General features: G+C 31.0%; 1 protein-coding gene across 1 annotated transcript in view; it reads left to right on the plus strand.

The window, feature by feature from the left end:
* The window catches only part of LOC129229808 (forkhead box protein P1-like), a 475,853-nt gene extending 451,981 nt beyond the window's left edge, over positions 1–23,872 (plus strand). Inside the window, 7 exon segments of the mRNA XM_054864184.1 lie at positions 5,899–5,976; positions 6,786–6,862; positions 7,668–7,769; positions 12,255–12,388; positions 17,472–17,604; positions 20,208–20,410; positions 23,635–23,872. Of these exon segments, the coding sequence (XP_054720159.1) occupies positions 5,899–5,976; positions 6,786–6,862; positions 7,668–7,769; positions 12,255–12,388; positions 17,472–17,604; positions 20,208–20,410; positions 23,635–23,860 (953 nt within the window). The 3' untranslated portion in view covers positions 23,861–23,872.
* Positions 23,873–24,584: the final 712 nt, after the last annotated feature.

The following is a 24,584-nucleotide window of genomic DNA, read 5'->3' on the forward strand; positions in this document are numbered from 1 at the left end:
CCAATTTTTCAGTTTCAACATTACCTTTTGATACATTTAAGGGGGGGGGATTTTAAAGTCAGCGAAAAGTAAGGGAAACCGAACTGAATTATAAATTTTCATTGGAACTGTCTATTAACAACCAGAAGGCAGTTAAATTGATTGTCACACACTCAATCAACCATAGATTAACACAGCAATAAGTTCTGACTCAATTTGATAAAAAGTCACAAAATATCACACAAAACATTATGTAACTTTATTTTTCAAATTCTTTTTTTTTTTAATTTTGCTCCGAGGCGCACACCGTCGTCAAAAACTTCATTTGTATAACAAATTTCATACTTCTAAGCCTTACCGTCGTACCGGGAAGAGCGCCACATACAAACAGATAAACATCTTATTTTAATATGTAGGAGAGATACGAGAGGGGCTTTGAGATCCAGAATGATTTCAGGGAGCTAGTCACAGCTTGGTGTCATTTTTCATTGCTTTCGAATTGTCACCGGGATAGTGCTGATAGCAATGTAGGGAAAACAATAAGTCTGATGGTGCAAGGTCGGAGCAGTAGACCGCAGACGAATGAACAAAGGAACGCATGCGTGTCTTTGAATGGGAGAATTGGATTGCCACAGCTATGGCTCGATTTTCCCTCATCCTACTGACTCTTGTTTTTGAATTTATATGAACACTATCGAGATGTTGGTTCAGATGCAAGAAGAAAGTGGATTGTATGGAAAGACAAACATCCGTTTTACAGCCGGAAATGGACGAATCTACTATTTTTTACCGATGTCAGGTTTTGCAGAAGCAAAATCTCATTCAAATGAGCGGAATACGCGCATGAAATTTTTACTTTTCCCCCTTATTCACATAGATTCGTCTTATCTGTATGTTTGAAAATTCCATGCAATCTGTGGTTGGACAGTAGTCCGTCATTTAGGGAGAGGTCAAACCCTGCCTTGGCTTTCGAAAATGAATGTCCTAATAAACAGGAAAGTATGCGTGGTTTTTGCTTTTATTAATATAATTTACATTGTGATGCAACCCCCCCCCCCCCTCCGACAAAAATCGCAATAACCGGTACGGGCTGTCTTTTTTACCAGGATGATTTCTCGAATAACCGGGAAATATTGATGAGTAAAACAAATCCTTAAATGGGTAGACCATTTATAGCAACTGAAAACCATGTTCACAGCAAAAGTATAAGGAATCGAAGCTTAGAAGAATAAATAAATAAAGGTTATTTAATGATTTCGTAACAAACTACTGTGCTCTCTTTCAAACATGGGTGGCGTTTGATTAAAGCACTGTTACGCAAACGCTTTATAAATAGTGAATCTGTATAAATAGCGAATATTTGGTAAACTTATAGTTACGCTTTTGCTATCATATTTTAAAATTATTATCTATGCATATAAAAAAAATTCAAAAGTTAAATTAAAAAAAATCGACTTGAATCGGGTAATCGATATTCTACTGTATTTTATTGAGTAATTGTGCGTTTTCGTTAGTAGAGGAAAAGGTGTAAAAATTTGAGCACAGGTGTAAATATGGGCACTTCTCCATAGTGGCTAGGGGAGGCACTGAAGACTGTCAGCGAGGACTGTATATGATGCCATTTACTACTATAAGATAGCAGAGAGCAGTTGGAAACGTTGTTTCAAGTAGTATGGACGCAGCGTGAGTTATTTTGCAAATTAGTGTTTTTCTGGACTGCAAACTTTTAAGAGACATGTGAAATAGTTTTGTTTTCATGTTTCTATGTTTAGTTAAAAACAATTTCACAGTGATATCTCTTAAGCGGAGATCTTTAGCTAGTTCTAGACGCACACCTTTAGTCCTGCACGCTTTTACGTTACCTGTGAGAGTGACCATCTTTCTTAGGTGTAGTTGGTGTAAATATGGGCCCCAATTTAAAGAGTAGCTTATAACTATACCACCTCTTTTCTTTAACAACAAAAACTATTTCTCAAGCGATGCAACTGGCACCTTTTATGATGGAAAGTTCTGTGAAGACACTCGGGGAGACGGGAGAGGTGTGGGTGAAATGTGTTGTGTGCCAAATGGGCGAGTACACTTAGATTGTGCTGGTGCTGAAAGAGTCAAGGCCTGGTTGCCGAACAGGCCGTCTAGGCCTGGGTCTGGGGCCCCATCTTCAAAAGGATCCTTAAACTACATTAAAAATTTTGTAGCATTACAACTATATGAAAAATTCATGAATCTTTTAAGTAACAATAAAAAATTATGTCTTTTTCTTGTTAATTGTAAAAAACTTCTTTAGAAGATTTTTTTATTCTGCCTGTAGCGAATTTACCTATCACAATTAAAAGGGGCCCCCAAAGAGGGTTCATAAATACACATGATCAATTATTTATACATAGTTCTGATATAGACAAAGAGACCCCAAAAATTCATTCCGATGAGCCCCAAACCTGTAAATCATCCACTGCATTCCGCTATAGAATCTTCTGGGAGCCTCCAAATTATTGTGAGCCTAGGACCCCACTTTTAGTTAGTCCTGCCCTGGAAAGAGCCAGTTATCTTTTTTATTTCTGTAATTCCCCCCTCCCCCTGCAATAAAGAAATTTTCTATCATCTTGCATAGTTTTTTCCAGTTTTTAAATTATTTTTGGTCACTTTTTTGAAGAGTGCACATATCTACACCGCCTTTTTTCTGGGTTTTTTTTAAAGCTTTTTATAAATCATCGTTTTTGGACTGAAATCATTGATGTTAATCATTGTTTTACCTGTTCACATTTAGAATACTTGTTATAGTTCTTGATGAGAAACAAAAATCTAGAATTTTTCGAATTGAAAGAAATTTTAAATCAAAAATAAAAGATGTGCCCATATTTACACCTTTTCCTCTAATAAAGATTCATTCCGAAGAAGCTTGATGAGTCTTACTTTCCCAACGTCGCACTCATACTTTCTTAATTACAAAGTTTGTTCTTAATTTTAAAATATTTGCTCTGCGCAGTGAATTTTTTTCATTTTCTATTATTCAGTTTTAATAATTCGTGCGTCTTTCAAAACAAAAGGCAAAATTATCAGCAGTCACCGGACCATAAAATGAAGAAAAAACTGACGATTACAAAAACATCAGTCAATCGCTTCCTCAAAAATTAATTAATGAACTGAAAGAGTACAAAAGGATTACTGGTAAAATCTTTTCCGTTAAAATCGAGGGGCAACCATTATGAACTAATTTTCCACAACTTTGCCGTTTTCAAGCCATGTTAGAATTGAAATATGATATTGAATCTAGCATATAATAAATCAATTAACCAAAATTGCGAATTACTGCAGACAAGTGTTTCGGTGTTGAGGAACACCTTTATACAAGCAACATCATATCCGAGGAATGACTCGAATGACTTTTCATCCAAAAGCTCACACTTCTTTGCATTGAAAAAGATGTTCCTTGTAACACCGAAATACGTGTCTGCAGTGCAGTAATTTGCAATTTTTGCGAATCAAAACGTTGGTTAATTGATTCATTTAATTTTCAAGCACAAAGGTGTTTATTCGTAATGTAGCATATAATGGGGTTTGTTTCAATGGCATAAGTCTCAGTAGTTAGCTATGAAACGCATATGAGACTTTCCGGTAGTCGTTAGTCATTCTCTTAAATAGCGGATAAGTTTTTCAATTCCTATATGTGTATTAAATGTGATGTCCGTGAATTCGATGTCCCGGAAAATTCAGCCCATTTCTATGTTTATTTTCGCTTGAACTAGTTATTAAAACTTCATGAGAGATGGCTAAGGGCGGCAGTTTAAAGTTTTTGCCCCAGTTCGGAAAAATTGTAGATCCGATCCGACGCTATCTCTCCCAAGAAAATTCCATGCTCGAAAATTGTCTGAAATTCGGCTAATTTTGTAGACAGTATTGAAATAGGGCCATTCTACAGTAGTTTGGACAAATGTAGTCCTACCAAAACGCAAACTCAAATTAAAATAATGTGCTAATCAAACAGTAATGAAATAGAGTAAGGCAAAAAAAAGTGTCATGTTACGGACTCTACATTTGTCCAAAACACTGCAATATGGTCCAATATTGTCCAATATTCAATTACCTTATGGCCTTTTTCATTAGATGTGGGTACATATGCATGCTCGTATTTTATCATTTGGTAATTTGGCCAACCAAATTTCATTTGGTCTTTCGCTAAATCAAGTATTTCATCCTCCCCAAAATTTAACCCCCTACTCAAATGGTAAATTCTGGCTGCACATATTTTTGCATTCAAAAGGGATTACTTGCAATTTTTGCAAATTTGTTCTTCTACGTTTTTACATTTCATCATCTTAAAAATATTTTGAATTAGACTATATTAGCAACTCATAGATGGCAGCACTAAGTGAAAGATTTCCTTACCACCGTTTTATCTTTTTTTTTTCTTTCTGAAAACTGAAGGAACGTGGTTGTCAGGGTTCGAAAATATCATGATGTTTTTGAAAATATCGAAAACATCCGATATTTTGATATAAATCTGATACTTTCAATCAACACAAACTGAAGTCTTCAAAATAGTAAATACATCTTCAAATCACTTTTTATTTTCTTATATTTTTTATTACAATATGGCTACATTCGATAAGACATTTTCTTTTTTTCTGACCAATGTTTAATATTTAATTAGGCACTTTTAATATGAATTAAAACTGTTATGTTACTAATAATTTTATAAATATAAAATAAAAAAGGATTTTTTTTTCTTTGTTATATTAATGATGTATTAATACATCATAAAAACGTAGTACATAACTTTTTGCTTATTTTTAATAATAAATGAACAGTGATACTATGATTAATTTCATTTTTACATTGAAAATACCGTAGTTGAAAAAAATATTTCAAAAATATCAAAATATCATGATATTTTCAAAATAAATATCGGATATATATCGTGATATATATCATGATATATATCGACTGATATATATCATGATATTATCGACTGATATATATCGTCGAACCCTGGTGATTGTTATATTTTTATTTTTTGTGAAGAAAGAACGTTGATGAAACTCATCTTATCATATGTTTATTTATTACGATTTGTTTTCATTATAACTACACAGGTACTTTTTTGCCTTTATCCGCTCAAGTGGTGAAATTCTTACATTTGAAAAGATTTAAAACTTTTTTGAATCCCTGCCGCTGAAATCTTGTTTCCAATCATTTTTATATTTTGTTTACTAGGTTATCTTTATAAACAGTATTGCAACTGAAAAGCTCGGTTTTAAGGCATCCATTTCATTTATTAAAGTCATAGGTATTGAATTAGGAAAAATCTAGTGAAATGTAATGAAATTCTTTTCTCACCCTGTCATTGATATTGTCCGTTTTCCACGAGAAGGCACTAGACTCCTCCCTCGTCACGTGGTATCCGATGATTCTATTTCGCTGGTTTCGGCAGAAGGTATATTCGGGTCATAGTATTTTGTTGCAAAAGCAGCAGTTTTTAAAATGTAAGAATAACTAAAATGACAGCAGACAAGTGAACACAAGTGATGTAAAGGACACTAAGACTTTTTTGCATATTTAAATGCACGCCAAGTTAAGGTTGTCTGGTTGTCTCCTTTAGAAGCGCGTGGATTGCTTACTGATCAACCTCGCGTAAAATGGAACTCTGCGTTCGAGGAGGACGAAGTGCTTTCTCGTGAAAAACCGACAGTATTTACTATTCATCTGTAATATATTTTGCATACATTTTTTGTCATCCTTTTTTAACCATTGCCTCATTTATTAATTCATGAACATTATCTTCTATTCTGTTTTCAATTTTTTGTTATTTTAAACAGTGTTACAATGATTATGTTTTTTTTTTTTTTTGTTTGTTTCTGCTTTTCATTGCAATTTCGGAAATGTTAACACATAATTCTAAAATTTATTGGTTCTACTTTTTAGCTTTAGATGTTCCCTCATTACCTGACTCTCCTATCAGGAGGCGAGTTGTGGAGAGAGCTAACCTCGACATAACTGAAGGTATTGTGCTCTTGAAATTAAATAGTTCAAACAAATCATCATGATTAGTTTCCTGGCATTTTCCTCCCGAAATGTATGCTAATCTTTGTTGCTATTTTTGCCTTTATAAATAAGTGTATTTCTGTCAAGAAACATATTACATGGTACATAATTTTTCATTACAAAATATTTTCAATCATTAATAAGGTAAAACTACCAGCAGTTGAGGCTGCACTAAATTAGCACAAGAAATTATAAAATTGCAACAAATTTACAAACTCATAAAATAGTGTTTGAGTTTTCTATACTTGTCTTTCAGCTAGTTCTTTGTTGATCTTTTGGTGTTTGGGCTTCTTCTGCTGTTGATTTATCTTATCTATGTGTGTCAGCCTGGGATGCCCACCTGGGGGAGGGGGGGGGGTGTCATGGCGCAGATTGTGAATTTGTAATCTTTAGGGGTTTTATTCTAGGGGTAATTTTCTCCGTTTTGCGGGGGCTTCATAATATTCAGGGGGGGGGGGGAGGCTCCCCTGTGTCAGCTATACTATTGCACTGTTAACTACTGGTGGTTTTACCTTAAATTCAAGTTTATAGTGATTATAATAATTCTAAACAATAATGATTCAGAATTTTCTAAGCAATTGTTTTGAGCTCCATTGTAAATAGTTTGTCTATAAGTATTATTTAGCAACATAGCTTGAAATGTAAGACGTATAGATAATAGTTTTTCGCTTAATTTTTAATTAGAAAATATTGTTTTCTGTTTTACAAAAAAAAAAAAAAAAAAAATCTAATGTTTTTGAATAGATAAATATTTTTTGCTTTTTTAGAAATTCAAAGGAATAGAGAATTTTACAGAAATGCTGATGTCAGGCCTCCATTTACTTATGCCTCCTTGATAAGACAAGTATGCGTATTTTAAATATCTAGTAATTAGCAAAATAATTTTACTTGTTTGAATATATGTTTGTTTCCAAATATTTCATAATTTTTGAGATATATTTGTCATACTATCTGCAACATTCAATATTTGATGTGGTTATTTTTCCTGTTACGTCATGGCAGTTTTACATTTTCTGACAGAATTTACTAATTTGTTACACAAACTAACTCTATATACTTTTTTTAAAATGCGACCAAACGTATCAAGAAAATTTGTAAACATCAGAACAATGTTAAAAATTGCACCTTTTGGAGTTACAAAGCACGTGGCCACAGATAGCGGCTTTGAACTTTTTAGGGTGATTAGTAAATTAAGAGGAGTTTAGGGAGGTGTTCCATAGCATTTGTGGAGGATGCACCATTGCTCTTGGAATGAATGGGCAAGAAAACTTTTTTTAACTCAAAGAAATGAGTTCAAGGAGGAAAAAGCATCTGAGAAAAGTAATTCCATCTATAAGCTAAATTTTTTGCATTGAAAAGACACATTTCTGCAAGTTTTTTGCTATTTTAAACATTGCTTTATTTGTCCTTAACTATTAGTGCGAAAATAAGTATTTTAACTCAATTATAATATATGATTTTTCTAAGTAATAAAGCATTTGAATTAATAATTTTTTGCAAATTTAATAACCATTTAGCAAAGAATAAGAAAATACTTTGCAGTGTTGGAAATGTGAATTTTTTTTAAAAATAATAATTAATATTACTCTTTGTTTTCATCGTTATTTCATCAAATTTTAATTTGTTATTTTGTTTTATTACCACTGTAGGCCATAATTGAAGCACCTGAAAAGCAGCTCACTTTAAATGAAATTTATAATTGGTTTCAAAATACATTTTGCTACTTCAGAAGAAATGCTGCAACATGGAAGGTATTGATTATTGATTTTAAAATTTACTGAAATTTTTATTCATCATTACGAAAACAGTGATTCTTATTTCGAAAAAAAAAATGGCTCTTCAAATCTCATTGGCAGAAAATTTTTAATTTAAACAAAATTCCTTTTTTTTTAAGCTTTTAAAAAACAAAATTAGCTTGGATAACTTTTGAGTTTGATTATATTTTTAAAGCAAAGAAATGCAATTCCCATCTTGTTATATACTTTTTTATTCATTCATTATCGTCGATAAACTTACATTTTATTTTTTCGAAGAAAAAAAATACATTCTGTACTTTTATTACATTTCAGCCATTGAGATTTCTATGGTGCCCCATTTTTTCATTTTATTATGTTTTACAAAATATGTTGTAAACTTTCTTGCATTTACTTTATCAAAATTGCGGGAATCAACACTATGTTTGCTTTTCTTTGACTACGTCAAATGCATCAAATATACTATTTAATTTTGTGTAACCAATTTCATTTTTTGAATACTTAATACTTAATTTCACCAAATTCTTGGTTTATTACCTAAAAGCCATTTTGTCATATCTTGATTCAAGGTCCAGGGATAATGTAACATTTTTTAAATTAAACATTTGTAATTGAATAGGCTAAGTATTTCATAAATTTCTATTCTGCATGTTTATTGCATTGAGTGGGTTACTTTCTGAAATTTTCTTCTATGTACAATCTCTTTGTACTTGATGCAGGCCATGTTAGTAAAATTTCTGCATAAAGTAATTTCTTTTCAGGGAAAATTCCGGAACTCTTCCTTCAAGGTACTTTGCCTGTGATTTTATTATCCATTGCTGTTTCTTAGTCAAACTGTCTTCATAATTACAATATTACCTTTTATACTTTTTCAAAAAAACATGTTAAGCCTATTTTGTGCTTAAAGTGAATAATTTTAAAAGCTTTCAAGTTTTTTGACCTTATTAAAACATTCAAGAAATTTTATTTTTTAATTTATTTATTTTTATTTATTTATTTATTTATTTATTTTTGTACACAGGACGATAAATTTTAAGAATATTTTTTAATTCAATTTGTTTTTCTAAATAGTTTTATATGTTAATGATTAGATTTTATTTATATTTTCACACTACCGTTTGTTTTTATCTAAATCTGACCTTGTTGGTTAAATTAATTCAAGTTTTTAACGGTTTTTTCCTTGGTTTTCAGACATAAAATCTCCATAATACATATTAAATAAAAAGACTTTTTACTTCCTCAGATATGCATTGAAGAAAGTTACAGAGCATTGATTTTTTTTTTAAATAAAACTCAACTATAAAATGTTCTTGATTTAGTTAAAGGTAGTGCTTTTATGAAATTTATATTTTTAGCCTCGTCCATATATTGCTCCCAAAATATTATTTACAAATATGCAACAACCTAAAATGTAAAATTGACTTTTTTAAATTTAAAAAAAAGAGAATTTCTTTATATTGTAAAACTACTTAATAATGAAGATATCATTCTTAAAAAACTTAAGTTCATAAATATTTTGATAACTAATTAGCTTACAAGTCAGTACAATAAAATTCCTTTTTCTATTAAAAAACTTTTTTTTTACTTTTAAGTTTTTATGAAAGCTTTTAAATTATTCAAGATTTAGTTAAATATAATTTCAGCAAACTTAATAAAATTTTCAGTTTTCAAAATTCTTTCATACTTTCCAGTTTCATTTTTCTGCACTTACTTTCATTTGGTATAATCTCTTTAATTGCACATCTTTTTTATTTCTTATTGGCAAGTGACACACTCAATGATAAAACTGCAGATGTATTTAATTTCCGTGTATTAGTATAAAAAATAAATGTAGTTATGGACACAGTGACAACTTTTGTTTGATGTAAAACGTACACCAGATAATCTTGATGTAAGTATGAAATTTATAGCTGATGTCATTGTGCATTAGTCAGTAGATAGTATGTTTTATGTTTGACTGCATAGTGAATGTTTCCGAGTAGTTAACAGTAATTTATTTTTTACTTTTTATTTATTTTTATTCAAGTGTAGAGAATCTCATCACCATGTTTCACATGAAATTGTAGATTTCATGCGAGTTGAGTTTTTGTATTTTTAAATTTATTGCATGGTTATTTCACAGTTGAATTATAGATTTTAGTCTTATAAATTAGAATGTATTTTCTTTGATTTTCTAATTAAATAGCATAACGTACATGCAGTAGAATTGGACATGTATTACTCTGGACAGCTAACAGGCTCAGAGCCTTTTGATGGTGGTCATTTTCGTATTTGTATTTATCTATTTTGAAAAAATAGCTTCCTGAGGCCCAAAAGCGGCTGTGTGACACTAGTTTTTTACTTTGTTCCAAATGTGTTGTGATTTACTAAATGGGCATCAGCAGAGTTTATATTAATTGCATTTTGCTAGTTTCTATAATGCTTATCAACAGTGGGTTTAAGGTTCCTGCCACTGTTTCACTCTCAGTGACAATCCATCATCAATCTAAAAATAATTCTCAAGACAGCTTATTTCTTGCAGTTGAAACTTCAATTCATTCTGAACCATAGAGTTGAGATTGATCAGTACTCAATATTGTTACTTTTGTGCTTCTACTACTCATAGAAACATTTAAGACAAAAATGTATAACCCTGATTCCAATCTATCCTTTTGCTTCGTTTGGCCTACCTCTATTTCATTCAATTCAGAAATATTAGTTAGATATGTGACATGGAAAACATTTGCTTGTTCCGTTGTCCAGCTTAGATTGAAAGGCACGGCGGGCCCTTGTTGGTGATGATGATGATGTCCAGCTTAGATTGGTTAACGTTAAATATGTTCAAAGTCTTCTAAGTCCTATTCCAAATCCATACCTCTGGGGATGCTAGATCACAGTTGCTTTGCTCCTGATCTGGATCAAAACACAGAGCTGTCTTCAGGGCCCTATCCATCTGGTTTAACCACCTAGAGTGGTTGGTACAAGGAAACCTAGAGTGTGATCTAATGTCCAGCTCAGAAGATGAAAATGTTATATGACATGCTTAATACCTGTTCTTACGCATGTACATGACTTTTTGCAGCTATCTTCAACTATTAAGGATATCAGAAATAAAAGCTGAACTAAGGAACAAAATTTTTACAGTCAAATATTAATCTTAAGTTCTGTTGTAAGACATGTGAAACATTATTTATCTCAGCATAACTATAATTGAACAAAATTTGCTGCAACAGCTTACTTTTATTTATTCAATAATACTTCATTTCATCAATTGATTGATTTGGTTTTGATTCTGAGATCAACTGGCAATGTGGCCTTCCAATTGAGAAAGATTTTTCATCTGTTAATGGAGAACCAGCTACAGTTCTAACTGAATCTTTCTGACTTCATAATGTACTGTGTCACACAGAAACACTATGTTCATTTATCAACCTTTAGCTTGGGTCTACAAAAGACCATTGGTGTCGATAAAACGTTTTTTACATTTGAGCTGATGTTTCCCATGTTTTGAACTGCAACTGCATTATCAGATTACACTTATTTGCATCCTTTCTACTTCCAAAAAAGCTTTAGAAACACTTATTTAACTCTTTTAAGTTGTCAATATGTTCTTCATTTTTTGACTACCCACTCTTTGGTATATGTACAGTAACCTGGCTCTCATCACAAACATAAATTGAAGCAAGATTTGAGGAGGGGGCTGGTTCAAAAGAGTGCAACTGTATCACTCTTTTCTTCAGTAAATTCGACGCTTGAAAGCTTGATTGAGTACAAATTATTACTAAAGAAATTTATTGCAATAAGACAACATTTGCAAAAAAACACTACAGTTTCTTGGTTTCCGAGCTTTTAGAAACTGAAAAACTCGCTTCTTTGGTTCAAAGAAGAAGAAGAAAAAAGTTATGCTGCCCAATAATTGGTCTTAAGTCAAATATGAACAGATCAAAAAGTTGAAAAATCTGCTATAAAAAATTATTTTGCAAGTCTTAAATATTGCAAAAGTTAAAGCCTTGCAAAAATAATTGCTTTTACAGTGATTTTTTTTACGTATTGATTATCATATATATTTTACATTCTTTTTGCTGTAGAAGTATGAAAAATTAGGTAATTTATTTGTTTGAACAATATTGCATCTGTAGAATAAATTTGCAAAGCACAGAAAAGGGCAAAATTTTGCTATCAAATTTGCTAACATACACTTAATTATTTTACAGAACTTCTTCACTCTAAGGGGCTATAGAATGTTCCCTTGCATGAGAAAAAAGTGCCTTGTAGCTCTAGTGCTCGTATATATACAGCTGTTGTTGCAAATTAGTGTCTTATTGCACTGAATTTCTTAACTGCACATTCAAACTAAAGGAAGTACTTACCAGTCAAAGTTCAGATTTTATTTTTAAAAAAAAGGAAAGCAGATACATCTTCGAGGATTCTCAGCTTTGAGCCTTGTCTGTAAAAATACTTTTTAATTACCACATTGTTGAAACACTGCTCTTAATTATTTAGAATGCAGTTCGACACAACCTAAGCCTTCACAAATGTTTTATGCGGGTCGAAAATGTTAAAGGGGCAGTGTGGACTGTGGACGAACTCGAATTCTACAAACGCCGTCCTCAGCGGCTTCAAGAACGCATGTCAGGGTATGTTTTTGATGCTGTATGTTAAATCATTTGAACATTGTACTTACTCACTTTTTTCTTTTCTCTTTTTTCCCTTCCTAATTCCTACCTGAACTCCCTTTTAAAATAAATTTTTCAACATCTCCTATGTGGTGATGCATTTTTTTTTTCTATGTCCCACCTCCCCTGCTTATTTTTTTAAAAAAAACTCGCTGCTTTTTGGAAATCTATCTGTGTGTGCATTTAATGTTCTGCATCACCGATATTGCTTATAATTTTTGTGCTGGAATGTTTGTTTAATAATTGTGTTGCTATCTCGATGTACTTTGCACTTCCCCTCTTTGTCTCCTCCCCCTTAAAAAAACCCCCGCCCCCCATGTCCTTGTCCAATCCCTTCTCTGCACAGAATGCAATACGCACCAATCTGTCTCTCCATAAATGCTTTGTTCGCTATGAGGATGACTTTGGGTCATGGTGGCGAGTGGATGACCAGGAGTTTGTGAGACGACGCCACCTGAGTCGCGGGAGACCCAGAAAATATCCCGATTCCGACCTACCCTCCTCACAGTAAGCCTGCTGTTCGTTTTATTACTTTTTCCTTTTTGCAGGGTTATGTTCTAAGAATGTTCTTTTTAAAAGAAGTCTTATTTCTGGTTTCTGGAGGTAAACAACATTGCATGTCTTTTGTCTACCCGAAAGAATGATAAATAGTTCCAAAGTTCTTTTGTACTACCCAAAAAGCAGAAAAGAACATTGAAAAAAAATCCCAATTAGGTTAAACAATATAAAATAAGTTCACTAGATTTTTTTTCTTAATCATTTTTATTCACTATTAATATTTTATTGTTGTTAAACAGTTCCAAAGTTCTTTTGAACTACCAAAAAAGGAAAAAAGGACATAGAGAAAAAATTCAGTTAAGTTAAACAATATAAAATAAATTCAATAGAAGCTGTTAATCATTTTTAAAACCATTAATGCTTTCATATTGTGTATTTTATTTAAATCTCTATTTCAAAATGATCTAAAGACCTCTTTAATGTATATCTATCTACAAAAAGGGAGCATTACCTTTGTTCCAACACAACTGAAATATTGAATTTCCTTTTGAAATTTAATATTATGAATTGATGCATAATATATTTAAGAAAAAAATCTCCATAAATCAAAATTATGCTTTTCAAAGAACATTCTATTGTAATAGCCCTGTGTTTTTATTTTTAATGGATGTGTGCTTGCTGCTGAGGCCTTCAGTGCTATCGCATGGCTTAACCTTGTTTGCATGTATGCCTGTAGTCCAACTATATGTGCAGTTCTTCCGCTTATTCCTTGCCATTTCCAACTTAGATCTTCACTCCTATATATGTATAGATAAATAGAAAAAAGTTCAAAATATTTACTGATTTCTTTTTCAGCATTGCTTCAGTTAAATTAAATTATCAGTTATACTTGAAGTGAATGTTATGATGTATGTGAAAATAAGATCCGGTATTAATTCTCACTAAATTAAAAAATATATTATAAATACCATTTACATTTATTCAACTATTAAAATTATGTTTCTTAAAATTGTTTCTAAAAGCTCTTGTTTCTAAACCTTTTTTTTTTCATTCTTTTTTTATTTTTCTTCAAAATGGATTTAAGAGAAACTGATGCGAAATTTAACTGAAGCACTTGACAAACTTTAAATGATTTATATATTTATTTATTCTGTCATTAATGAATTATTTATTTATGAATGCTAAAAACATAAAAAAATAAAAATTAAGTAGTTTGTTTTCAACTCTAGAAACATGATTGTTGGTATTAGATATCCTCAGAGTCAGCTTTTTTTATATTATTATTCATCTTACATCAGCTGTTAGGCAATTTAGAACTCTGTGCATTATGCAGCCATTATTAATTTTAAAATATACAGTGCTTTATTTAGGTATTCCTGGTTTTTATGCTTACAAAAAAATTCATATGCTCATTTATATATGAAAAAAATTTTAGTATTGAGTATTAGTCTAGTTTTAGAATTAGATGCTGTTTAGTGTGGTTTATTAAAAGCCTATGTAGAATGTTTTATAGTTGCATTTGTAGAATATTAGCGCTAAATCTTAAAAAAAATATTTTACCATATGACTCAAAAAAAATTTATGTATTTCTCTAAAATGATGTTTTTCTTTTAATCTGTGCAAAAATGAATTCAACAAATTGCTAATATATTTTCATTTTGGACATTTATTTATTAACCCTTAGATTCATAACTTTATCAGATTTTATAATATAATGTATAGTGAAGTATATTCAAATCATAAGAAATTTACGTAACTTAAAATCCTCTTATGAATATTTTAAATCCTTTCTTGTACTGCAAGTAATTTTTTTTTCTTTGATTCTTTTTTTTTTTTTTAATCATTCATTGCCAGAGGTTACAAGTATAGCAAAGAGAATTTCGGCAATTTATTATTCAGCGTACTTAATATCAAATCAGTTTTAAACCAGTACCATTAACTGCTAGTAGTATGCCTTCAGCAATATCTAGCTTAATAATTTCGTTTGCACGATGTGTTTAATTTGCTAATAAATTAAAAATATGAATAATTGCATTTTCAACATTACTTTAGAATTTATTTTGTAATTAAAAACTCATTACTCTTTTAAATAAAGAATAACTCACAAAAAAGTATGCAAAATATACCAGCACACATTTTGTTAGGACCATGAATATTTTCCTTGTGTCATTAGAAACTCATGAATTTTAGTAATTTGTGTCGACACCCCACATAAATTGAATCAGAAACTAAGATATGACCTTAAACTGAATGCATTGTTTTCTGCAATTTAAATGTTTTGACAGCATAAAATGATAAATAAATAAATTTAAACTTGAATTAAATATAAATGAAACCACCTTTTTGTTTTAGGTAGATAAAAGTTAAACATTTATTTGATTATATAATTACATTTTGATATCACAGTAACAATGATGAATGTATGAACTATTTAAAAAAAACTAATAGGAAATTTCATTTTCCAAAGAGATAAATTTCATATTTATATTATAACTAATTTTAATTCTTGTTAGCACTTGCAGTCTCTGAATATGTTGAAAAATGTTTTTTTTTTCTCTGCAAATTATTTGTTTCTTAGTGCCAAAGAATTTATTTATTTTTAGTTATTTTTCATTTAAAAACCATATTTGTTTGTATGATTTTTACCTAAAAAATTGTCCTTCAGCTAAATATTTTATTCACAGTTTGATATTTTGTTAGTAGAAAATTTAAGAAAAACTCCACCTTTTGAGAAATAAATGTTCAAGGAAAATATTTCATTAATATGTTTCTCTAAATTTCTATTTTCAAGAAAAAAAATCCATTAGTAAAATTATAGAAGTGCCATCAATAACTGTTAGCAAATAATTTTAAACCAAGTATGTCATAAATAAGGATTTTCTTCACCCTTTTTCTTCAAATGTTTCATAGCTGTGGTATACGAAATGGGGTTGTTTCCTTCAGTCAAAAGTAGTACTTTTTGTCACTTAAATTGATAGAATAAGCAAAAAAAAGAAAAAAAATAACATGGACTCAGAAAATACTTTCAATTTCCCCAATAGTTATTTTTTAATTAATTTTTTAAAATGTTCGATTCTTCAAACAAGACGTGGTCTTTATGACGTCACAAATGATGCTCTTTGGCGCATCTTTCTATCGCATTTCCACGTTATGATAATCAAGAAGTGAATTACAATTGCGCTCTACGCTTGCTATCAACCATATTGTTGCCAATACACGTGAGTAAAGATGCGAATTAAATATTTTGGACCGTGAATGGCAACACTGAATGGCATTTCATCATTTGTGATGTCATCCTCCGAAGCGTTAAACGATGAAAGAGCACCGATTTAACTAATTTTTTTTAAATATCAAACTTAAAGAAATTATTTTAAAAATGGTCAGATTCTATGTTTTTAAACATGCTCTTTCAGAAAAAAAATACTTTTAAAATTTTGGAAACGACCCCATTGTAATTGTTTTCAAATTTTCACATTATTACAGAAAAATAATTTATCTATATTTTTAGTTTTACTTTTTACGAGTAAGATTTTGAAAAATATGAATGTTATTACAAATTGTCTATCAATGCGTGTGGTCTTGTAAGTTATTTTTCATTCTTTTGTTACCTTAATTCTCAGACTATTTTCAGAACTTTTATAAAGTTTATTGGTGAGTTTTATATTAGTTTCTGATTAACTGAAGGTGATAATTGGCAGAGATGTGATATTGATGATCAATTTGTGCTATTAAATGCAAGCAGAGTTTTTAGATTTTATTTACTTTTTCATCTGAAAAACTGCTTATTATTTTTTTTTCAATAATTAATTGAAATTTAATCTTCTTACATAGCCCAAAATTATTCTTCCTAATCTGGTTGAAATTAATTTGAAGTATGTTTTCTCTTCAATATTTTTTCAGAAAATCAAAAAGAAAATAATAGAAAAATGAGCATTAATTTTCATATTTCAACTAAATTGACTGTCAGTGTTAGATAATAAAAATTCCCCTAAAATCATATGAATCATGATTCACATTGTGCCTTTGAGGTCTGTATTTCTTACTGAAAACCCTTTTGTTTCCATTATTAAAATTAATTTAATAGCAAATGTAATGAATGTCTATTCTCAAATGCTTTCAATTTTACAATAAATATAAACATTGTCGGAGAAACCAAGTTTCCAAGTACATAGAATAGGTATTTGAATTGTTTTCTATTTGTGATGCGTGAAGAATTCTTTTTCCAAAAAATATGCATTAATACATGAACAATTAATGTACAACACAAATTGTCTTTTTTTTAAATATTTTGACAGTATGTGCCTTATTTATATTGATGTCATGTTGTGACAATACTCAGTGCTATGTTCAAATGCTTTTGGAACAAGGTTCATAAAATAAATGTATTCTTCTTTTCAGTTATTGACTTTCTATTCTTTTTATAGAAGCATTTATCTGTGCTGTTCTCTGAATTTTCTGTTATTAAAAAACTAATAATTATGAGGTTGTGCCAAGCTTGACTATTGCATGTATTTCTGTGTTCTTAATGTCCATTGCCCCATTTTAGCAGTCTCCAATTGCCAACTCAGGGCCTTGTCCCTCAAGGTATACCACTCATGCATGGTCAAGGCCGGATGGGTAGTCCACCTCTGAGGCAGAGTCCTGGGCTATTTGGGGACTCTTTAAATGCTTCTCTACAGGTTGGTATACAGCATAAAATGACGAGTGTAATTACTTGCTCACTTCCTTTTTTGTTTTCCATAAGCTTTTCACGCATTTAAAAAGCTATTTTCAAAGTTGTTGAATTAGCAGCTATGAATTACCAAGCTAAAAATTGAATAATTTTTGTAATTGATAGATAGAGAACTAAGCATGTTTATTGAAAGGTGCATCCCAGTGGACAGGACATTAGATTCAAAATCTGAGTGCCCTGAGTTTGTGGCCCAAAGTACCCACCAAGTTACCCCACTTGTTAAATCTACGGGTAGGGATAACCATTTAAGGAGAAGTCAGACACCTACACTTAAGACAGCCTTAATTTCATGGGAGAAACTCCTCCCTACCTTTTTTTCTTCTTGATAGGCAAAAGGGGAGTTTCCAAATTGTGCATTAGTGCCAGGGATTGAAAATTATAATGTTCAACATGCCTTGGACATGTAAACAATTAATCAAGAAATATTTTTGCAAAAAAATAATTGTGTTCATCCTTTCTGTGTGTGTCTGCCATAGTAGAGGCTAGCATTAATCACATTTTGCTTCATAAACTTTCTTTTCTTCCTTATTCGTATTATAGCGTTTACGACCATTTGTACACCATTATCAGTGTCGATTCAGACTCAAATTAGGTCCACTCTTGTGGAAATTCACAAAATTTCATACCTCAAAACTAGGTCTGTTACAAAATTTAATTTGTAAAAAACATTTCTTAATCACTTTTAAGCTCAATCAATTTAACCCCTAAGTATTTCAATGAGTTGACCTTTCCAAGCTGACTCATTACTGTGAACATCCTCTCATTTTTTGTGCATAAAATAAATTAAATAAACAGTGTTGTTGCAGATATGTTTTTCAAAATCACCAATAAATAAATAGTAGTAGTCATTCAAATAAATATATTTCACAATCAAACGAAAATGAATTATCCTGCATTTCAGCTAGCTTCATGGTTTGCATAACAGCTGCATTTTCAAGAGCTATCTTTTGTTTTCTGTTTACTGTGAGTACTAATTTCATTTAAAAGCATTGAATTAAGGTGGGAAGTTGAAAAACTGTCTCAAAACATAATTTGCCTAAGAATTTTTATGTTTGCAAAGCAAAACAGAAGGACTTTTTAAACTTCTATACCTATTGTTTACTTCTGAAAAATTGTGCGGTTTATAGAGAATTGCGTTATATAGGTCGGCGTTATAAAGGTATTCTACTGTATCACAAATTAATTTTTCTGGTAAGATATGACAAAAATCAAAATGATAATATAAAATCTTAGAAATAAATTATTTCCAAGTGTCAAATAGATTTAAGTGGCTGCTGCAGAGAATTACTTTGTTTTTATACTACAATTTCATTTATATATGTAATCATTAATCTATAGTATCAATATGCTCTTTTGGAAAGGGTTCAAAGGAAGGTTCCTAGATTAGTAAATGGACTGTCTGTGTTACGTTCAAAAGGTTAAATTCGTACAGTTTAGAGCAAAAGAAAGTAAGAAAGAACATGCTTCAGTTTATTTAAATTTATTGAAAGGGGTAATGTTAATAGGCTAAATTTTTGCGTAGATGACTGCAACCACTCTTTTAACTTTCAAATCCCAAACTGATCTTGAAATTATTAGATACTGTTCTATAGGGTTGTAGGCATTTGGAATAGGGGAAACCACCTGTGAATGAATACCATCTAGTTAATGGACACGTCATATTTTATGTAAAAAAAAAAATAAGGGTTTTTTTTTTTTTTCTTTTTCAGATTAATTGGCGTAGTAACTCCTTTCTACCCATTTCCAGAAGGAAAAAAAAAACAACTAGACAATGTTGTGTTTGTCCTCTAGTTGTGGTGTTCATTCATTCATTCACTGGGTTGAAGCACTTTTTTTTTCCATTTCAACTCCCCAAAAAGCCTTGACGCAGAACCATGAAAATTCTCACAATTTGTTAAAATAACTGCATACATCATTTAATGCCATTTTACTGTCATGTGGCAAATATTACAATTTTTTAACGATGCTATGAATTTTTGAAAATAAAAATTTGCTTAAGCATTTTGTCACTGGTTGGTCTACCCTAGTTTACTCTGATACAACTGATTACTTCCAGTAAGGTAAATAGTTTTAAGAGGGTTGTTGATCTTTATTGGGTATCACCTAGGACCAACCTAAGTTGGGCCTCTTTTATAATTTGTAAAAATGTGTTTAGTAATAAATAACAATGCAAAAAAAATTTTACCATTTTAACATATTAAAAAAGAAAAATTGTTTTATTTTTATTTTTATTTATTTATTATTATTTTTTAATTTATTTAAAAGATTCACAAAAAACTCCTCATGCTCCACACAGTATATCATGAGACTTAAAGATTTAAGTGATAAACATCATTTTCAACATTGTAAAAACAAAAGTTATCATGATGACTGAAAGAGAAATAAACAGTTTTTTATAAAATTAAGTAGCAATAAATTTGCCAAAATAACATTTTCACGGCTTTCAAATCTGATGTTTTGCATCTTATTTCAACTAAGATTAACTGTTTATGCCCATGTGCAATCTATTTGTGTCTTGTCATCTTATACTTAGTAAATATTCACTAACAGGCTGCTTTAGCTGAAAGTAATCTACCCTTCCTGAATACCTCAATGGTGAACAGTGGAGCAGCGTCCCATACTCCTACGTCCACTCCTACTCCTGCTGCTACTCCTGACTGTGTGACATCACAGTCTTGTGGTACGTCTGCACTCACGGAAGCAGAGCGCTACGTTGTAGAAATGATAGCACACGGCATGAACAACACATCTTCGTGAGTATTTTATATTTGTAGATTATTCATGCTAGTAACAAAGCCAACAAAATACTTGGGTTTATCAATAGATCTAATTCAAACAAATCTAAGAAGGTTCTTCTGCCGTTATATAGGAGTTTAGTAAGACCCCATTTGGAGTACGCTGTTCAGTTTTGGTCGCCTTATCTGAAGAAAGATATTTCTGTATTGGAAAGGGTTCAAAGAAGGGTAACTATATTAGTAAGGGGACTTTCAGATTTAGATTATGATACCAGACTTAATAGCCTTAACGTGTATAGCCCGGAGCAAGGAGAGCCAGAGGGGACATGATTCAGAATTTAAATGAATTTAAATTTATCAAAATGAAAGATGTAAATGGATTAAATTTTTGCACCAAAAGCAGAACGAGGGGTCATTGTTTTAAGCTATTTAAATTTCAGGCTAACTTGGAAATTAGGAAAAACTACTACTTTAGTAGGTTCGTGGGCACTTGGAATAGCTTACCGGAAGAGGTGGTAATGAGCAAGGGGGTGGATAGTTTTAAGAGGGCCATTGATCTTCATTGGGGATTAATTAATTGACTAGGACCAGCCTAGCTGGGCCCAGAGCCTTTTGCTGGGTCGTCACATTTGTATTTGTATTTTATTTCTATTTGCTGTTTCTTGATAAGTAAACAATGCATTTCCTTTTTGCTTGTCCCCTTCTTCTTACTACTGGATTTGTATGTAGGGGAGACTGGGGATACTTGATCCCCACTTTAGTTTTCAATTTTTTTTCCCCTGCTGCAAATTATCAGTTTTTTTTTTTTTTTTTTTTTTTTTAATTACGTGAACAAAGGTAATTTTTTCCTCTATCTGACAGTATTTTTTTTAGTTAAAATTAAACAGATAGTTTTGATGAAATACTTTTTTTCAAAAATTTCATAAACAGATCAAGGGCGCTCATATAAGGGAGCAAGGGGGGCTCGATCCCCCCTTAGAATTTAGAACTTCCTTGCTTTTAGTGCTTTTTTCTTTGCAAAAATGTAAAATCATTTCTGTTCCGGCCATTAATGAATAAGTTATTAAAAATGTCAAATTGTAACAACTCTAATCTGCACTGAAATCAGTTTCCATGGGGAAAATATCCTGCTAAACCATGGGGAAAATATCGGAGCCTCCCCTTATAATTTTGCATATGGGCGCCCTTGAAAGGGATCATGTATCCCCATATCAATGATACATAATTCCTTCATGGAGGATACTTGATCCCACTGAGAAAATACATAAACTTTTCATTAGATCGGCAGTTTATTTATGAATTTTAGTTTTCTACACAATGTTCTAAAAAATAACACCATTTCTAATTTTCTGTAATAGATTATAATAATGTGAACACAAAATAACATAGTTTCAAATTTCACTAGACATTTGTAAAAAAAATGTACAAAACTTTCATGAACTTATGATGCTTTTGATCAGTTACTTATTATCCAATACAGTTGTGAAAAATACTATATTTTATAAATAAAACTAATGTATATTTTTAAGTAGCGTAATGAAGCTAAAATCACAACTAATAAAAAAAATAGGATGACAAGCACGAAAATCGTCTTATTTGCTTCTTGTCTTTCAATAATAAAATTAAGAGTTTCATCAATTGAATTCATTCTTAAAAAGAAGGAAGAAAAATGTAAGTATCAGTGTACTTATAAAAAAGAAAGCCTAACTTATATGTTTTCAAAACCTGAAAAGTCAAATGCAAACAATTCGTTTGTTGTAGTTCTTAAAGTTCCACTCAACCCAACTGCATGTGTGTAGCTTAACACATTTTGTCAATTTTTCAGGAAGACATAGATTGATTAAGCATATTACCTTTTCGCTTCAGAAAACGTTTTTCAAACTCTAGAAATCCAACTTTGCATTCTATCCGCTAATGGGTCTACATAATGGGCAACTCACTTTTTTGTTGTAAATCTAACTATAGCAAAATATTTTTTTTTCTTTCAAACAAAGATTTGAAATCTATTTCAACTTGTTCAAGCTCATTTGTCTGATCAGAACATAATTTATCAGTACAGTGTATGTTTAGATGTTTGGGGTGTTATGTGGGTTACAAGTGCGAACTGATATTTTAATTGTTTAGTATATTTACTGTAGTGATTGTTTAAATCTATCACTCGAACTATGATCAATTTTATTATGTTAAAATGATTTTGAATGTTTAAAGTTAATTTGAACTAAGTAAACAACATTTATATTATTTTCATTGTGTTTATATTGTCATATGGATACTTGATCCTGGGATCATGTATCCCTTTAAACGAAGGGATCAAGTATCCCTAATATGCGATTTTTACAAACATTACTTGTTCTATTATTAACAATCAGTGGCAATTTACTAAAAATATGTCTCAATTATTAAAGACTGTCTATACTTTAACATTACACTTCGGATTTTTTTTTAAGTTGTATTTAACGGATAATGTAAACTTCGGAATGCTTTCCGAAAAAAAGTTTCCTTTGGCACATTTTCAGACGATCATTTCTTGAGCTAAAACAAAATGGCTGAAAAAAAAATGTTGCCAGTTTTTATTGTACAACTATAACTTTAATGTAATTGTCTGATTTCAAATCTCTACTTAATGATTTTGTTACATTTTTGGCTATGGGATCATGTATCCCTAGGGATCAAGTATTCCCAGTCTCCCCTACACAAGCAATTTTGTGTTGAAAATTATATTTTAAATGATCAACAATCTTTATCAACCATTATTGCCTTGTCCAGTTTGTCATTTTCGTGTTTGCATTTAAAAAAACGTTTGTTGTATGTAATTCTCACGTGTTAAGTAAATTTCACTAATATTTCAATTTTTGTTTTTATTAGCAATATGCTTTGAATACCCCAAGGTGATAAAACGCAAGTTTTATCCTTGCCCCACGTTCAATGTAACAAGTATAATTCTTTAAAAGTATATAGTTAATTTTTCAGTATACAATGTATATCGATGATTATTGCCGCTAAACATTTGTTAAAATCAAATACTTGAATTTTGATTTTTATACTGAATTCAGCACTAAATTCTCCTTAAAATGATTTCTAGGAGTTTCTAGCTTATGAAACATATATATTTTTTCAAAAACACACAAAGTTAAAAAAACATAAAATTTTCAAAAGTGTCCTCAATTTCGGCCACTACTAAATACATACTGTAATTTGTTGTAGCATTTAAACTCATTGCTGTTTATTTATTCTCCTCACAGAAATGGCCCCAATATCCACATCAAACAAGAGCCTATGTCAGAAGAACCCAGTCACATGCATTCTGAAATGCGCCATCAGATGGAGGACAATGAACGCCATTCCGACGACAATCCTGACCATCATGACGGTGTTGATGATGATCAGGAGGAGGACATGGAAGAAGCAGAGGACTTATCGCTCTCCTCCTCCATAACCTCTGAGCCACAGGCTGCTACATGTCCTTAAGAAGTGTTTAATCACCGGAGGAAACACTATGTGGTTGTATTCTTTTAATTGCAAGCGTTTTTTAAATACAATGCAGAGGCTATTATATAGATAAGTTATCTGAAAACTCCCCTCTTCAAGATATAATAAAAATGCTCTCAAACTGCAGCAGATATGGAAACTGCTGTATCTTTGAAACGTTTATTCCTGCAAATTGAAGATTAAACGAGATAAAGTTAGATGGTTAAATTTCATGATCTATGACAATATGAATGTGATATGGCAAATGTTTTACCCACAGAGGATCAAAATAATACTTTAGTATATCGGATTGCAACCGACGGAAACTACTATGTCTTTGAAATGGTTTTCTATTTAAAGAAAACTAGATCATGTGACATAAAGTTTTATGAAATATGTCTGCAAAAAAGGAAAACTGAACCGGGTTCCATGATTTCTAAAAATATTAATGTGATATAGCAGTATAAAAAATGTTTTACACCCAGAGGATCAAAATTCTCATTTATGTAAGTGGAGTTGATCTTGGATTCGATGCAAAGTATTCCATAAGTTATGTATTTATAAAAACAACATGAATATTACAACTATCAGTTATTTGTGCAAAGGATTGATTTTTCTGATCTGAAAGGACGTGATATGTTACATGTGCTGAGATTTTGTACATGGTCAATCGTGATACTTTCGTTTTGTACTATTGCCACTGCAACTCTAGGAGCTACCACCA

Source organism: Uloborus diversus, chromosome 9 (genome assembly GCF_026930045.1).
Source record: "Uloborus diversus isolate 005 chromosome 9, Udiv.v.3.1, whole genome shotgun sequence".
Lineage (NCBI taxonomy): Eukaryota > Metazoa > Arthropoda > Arachnida > Araneae > Uloboridae > Uloborus > Uloborus diversus.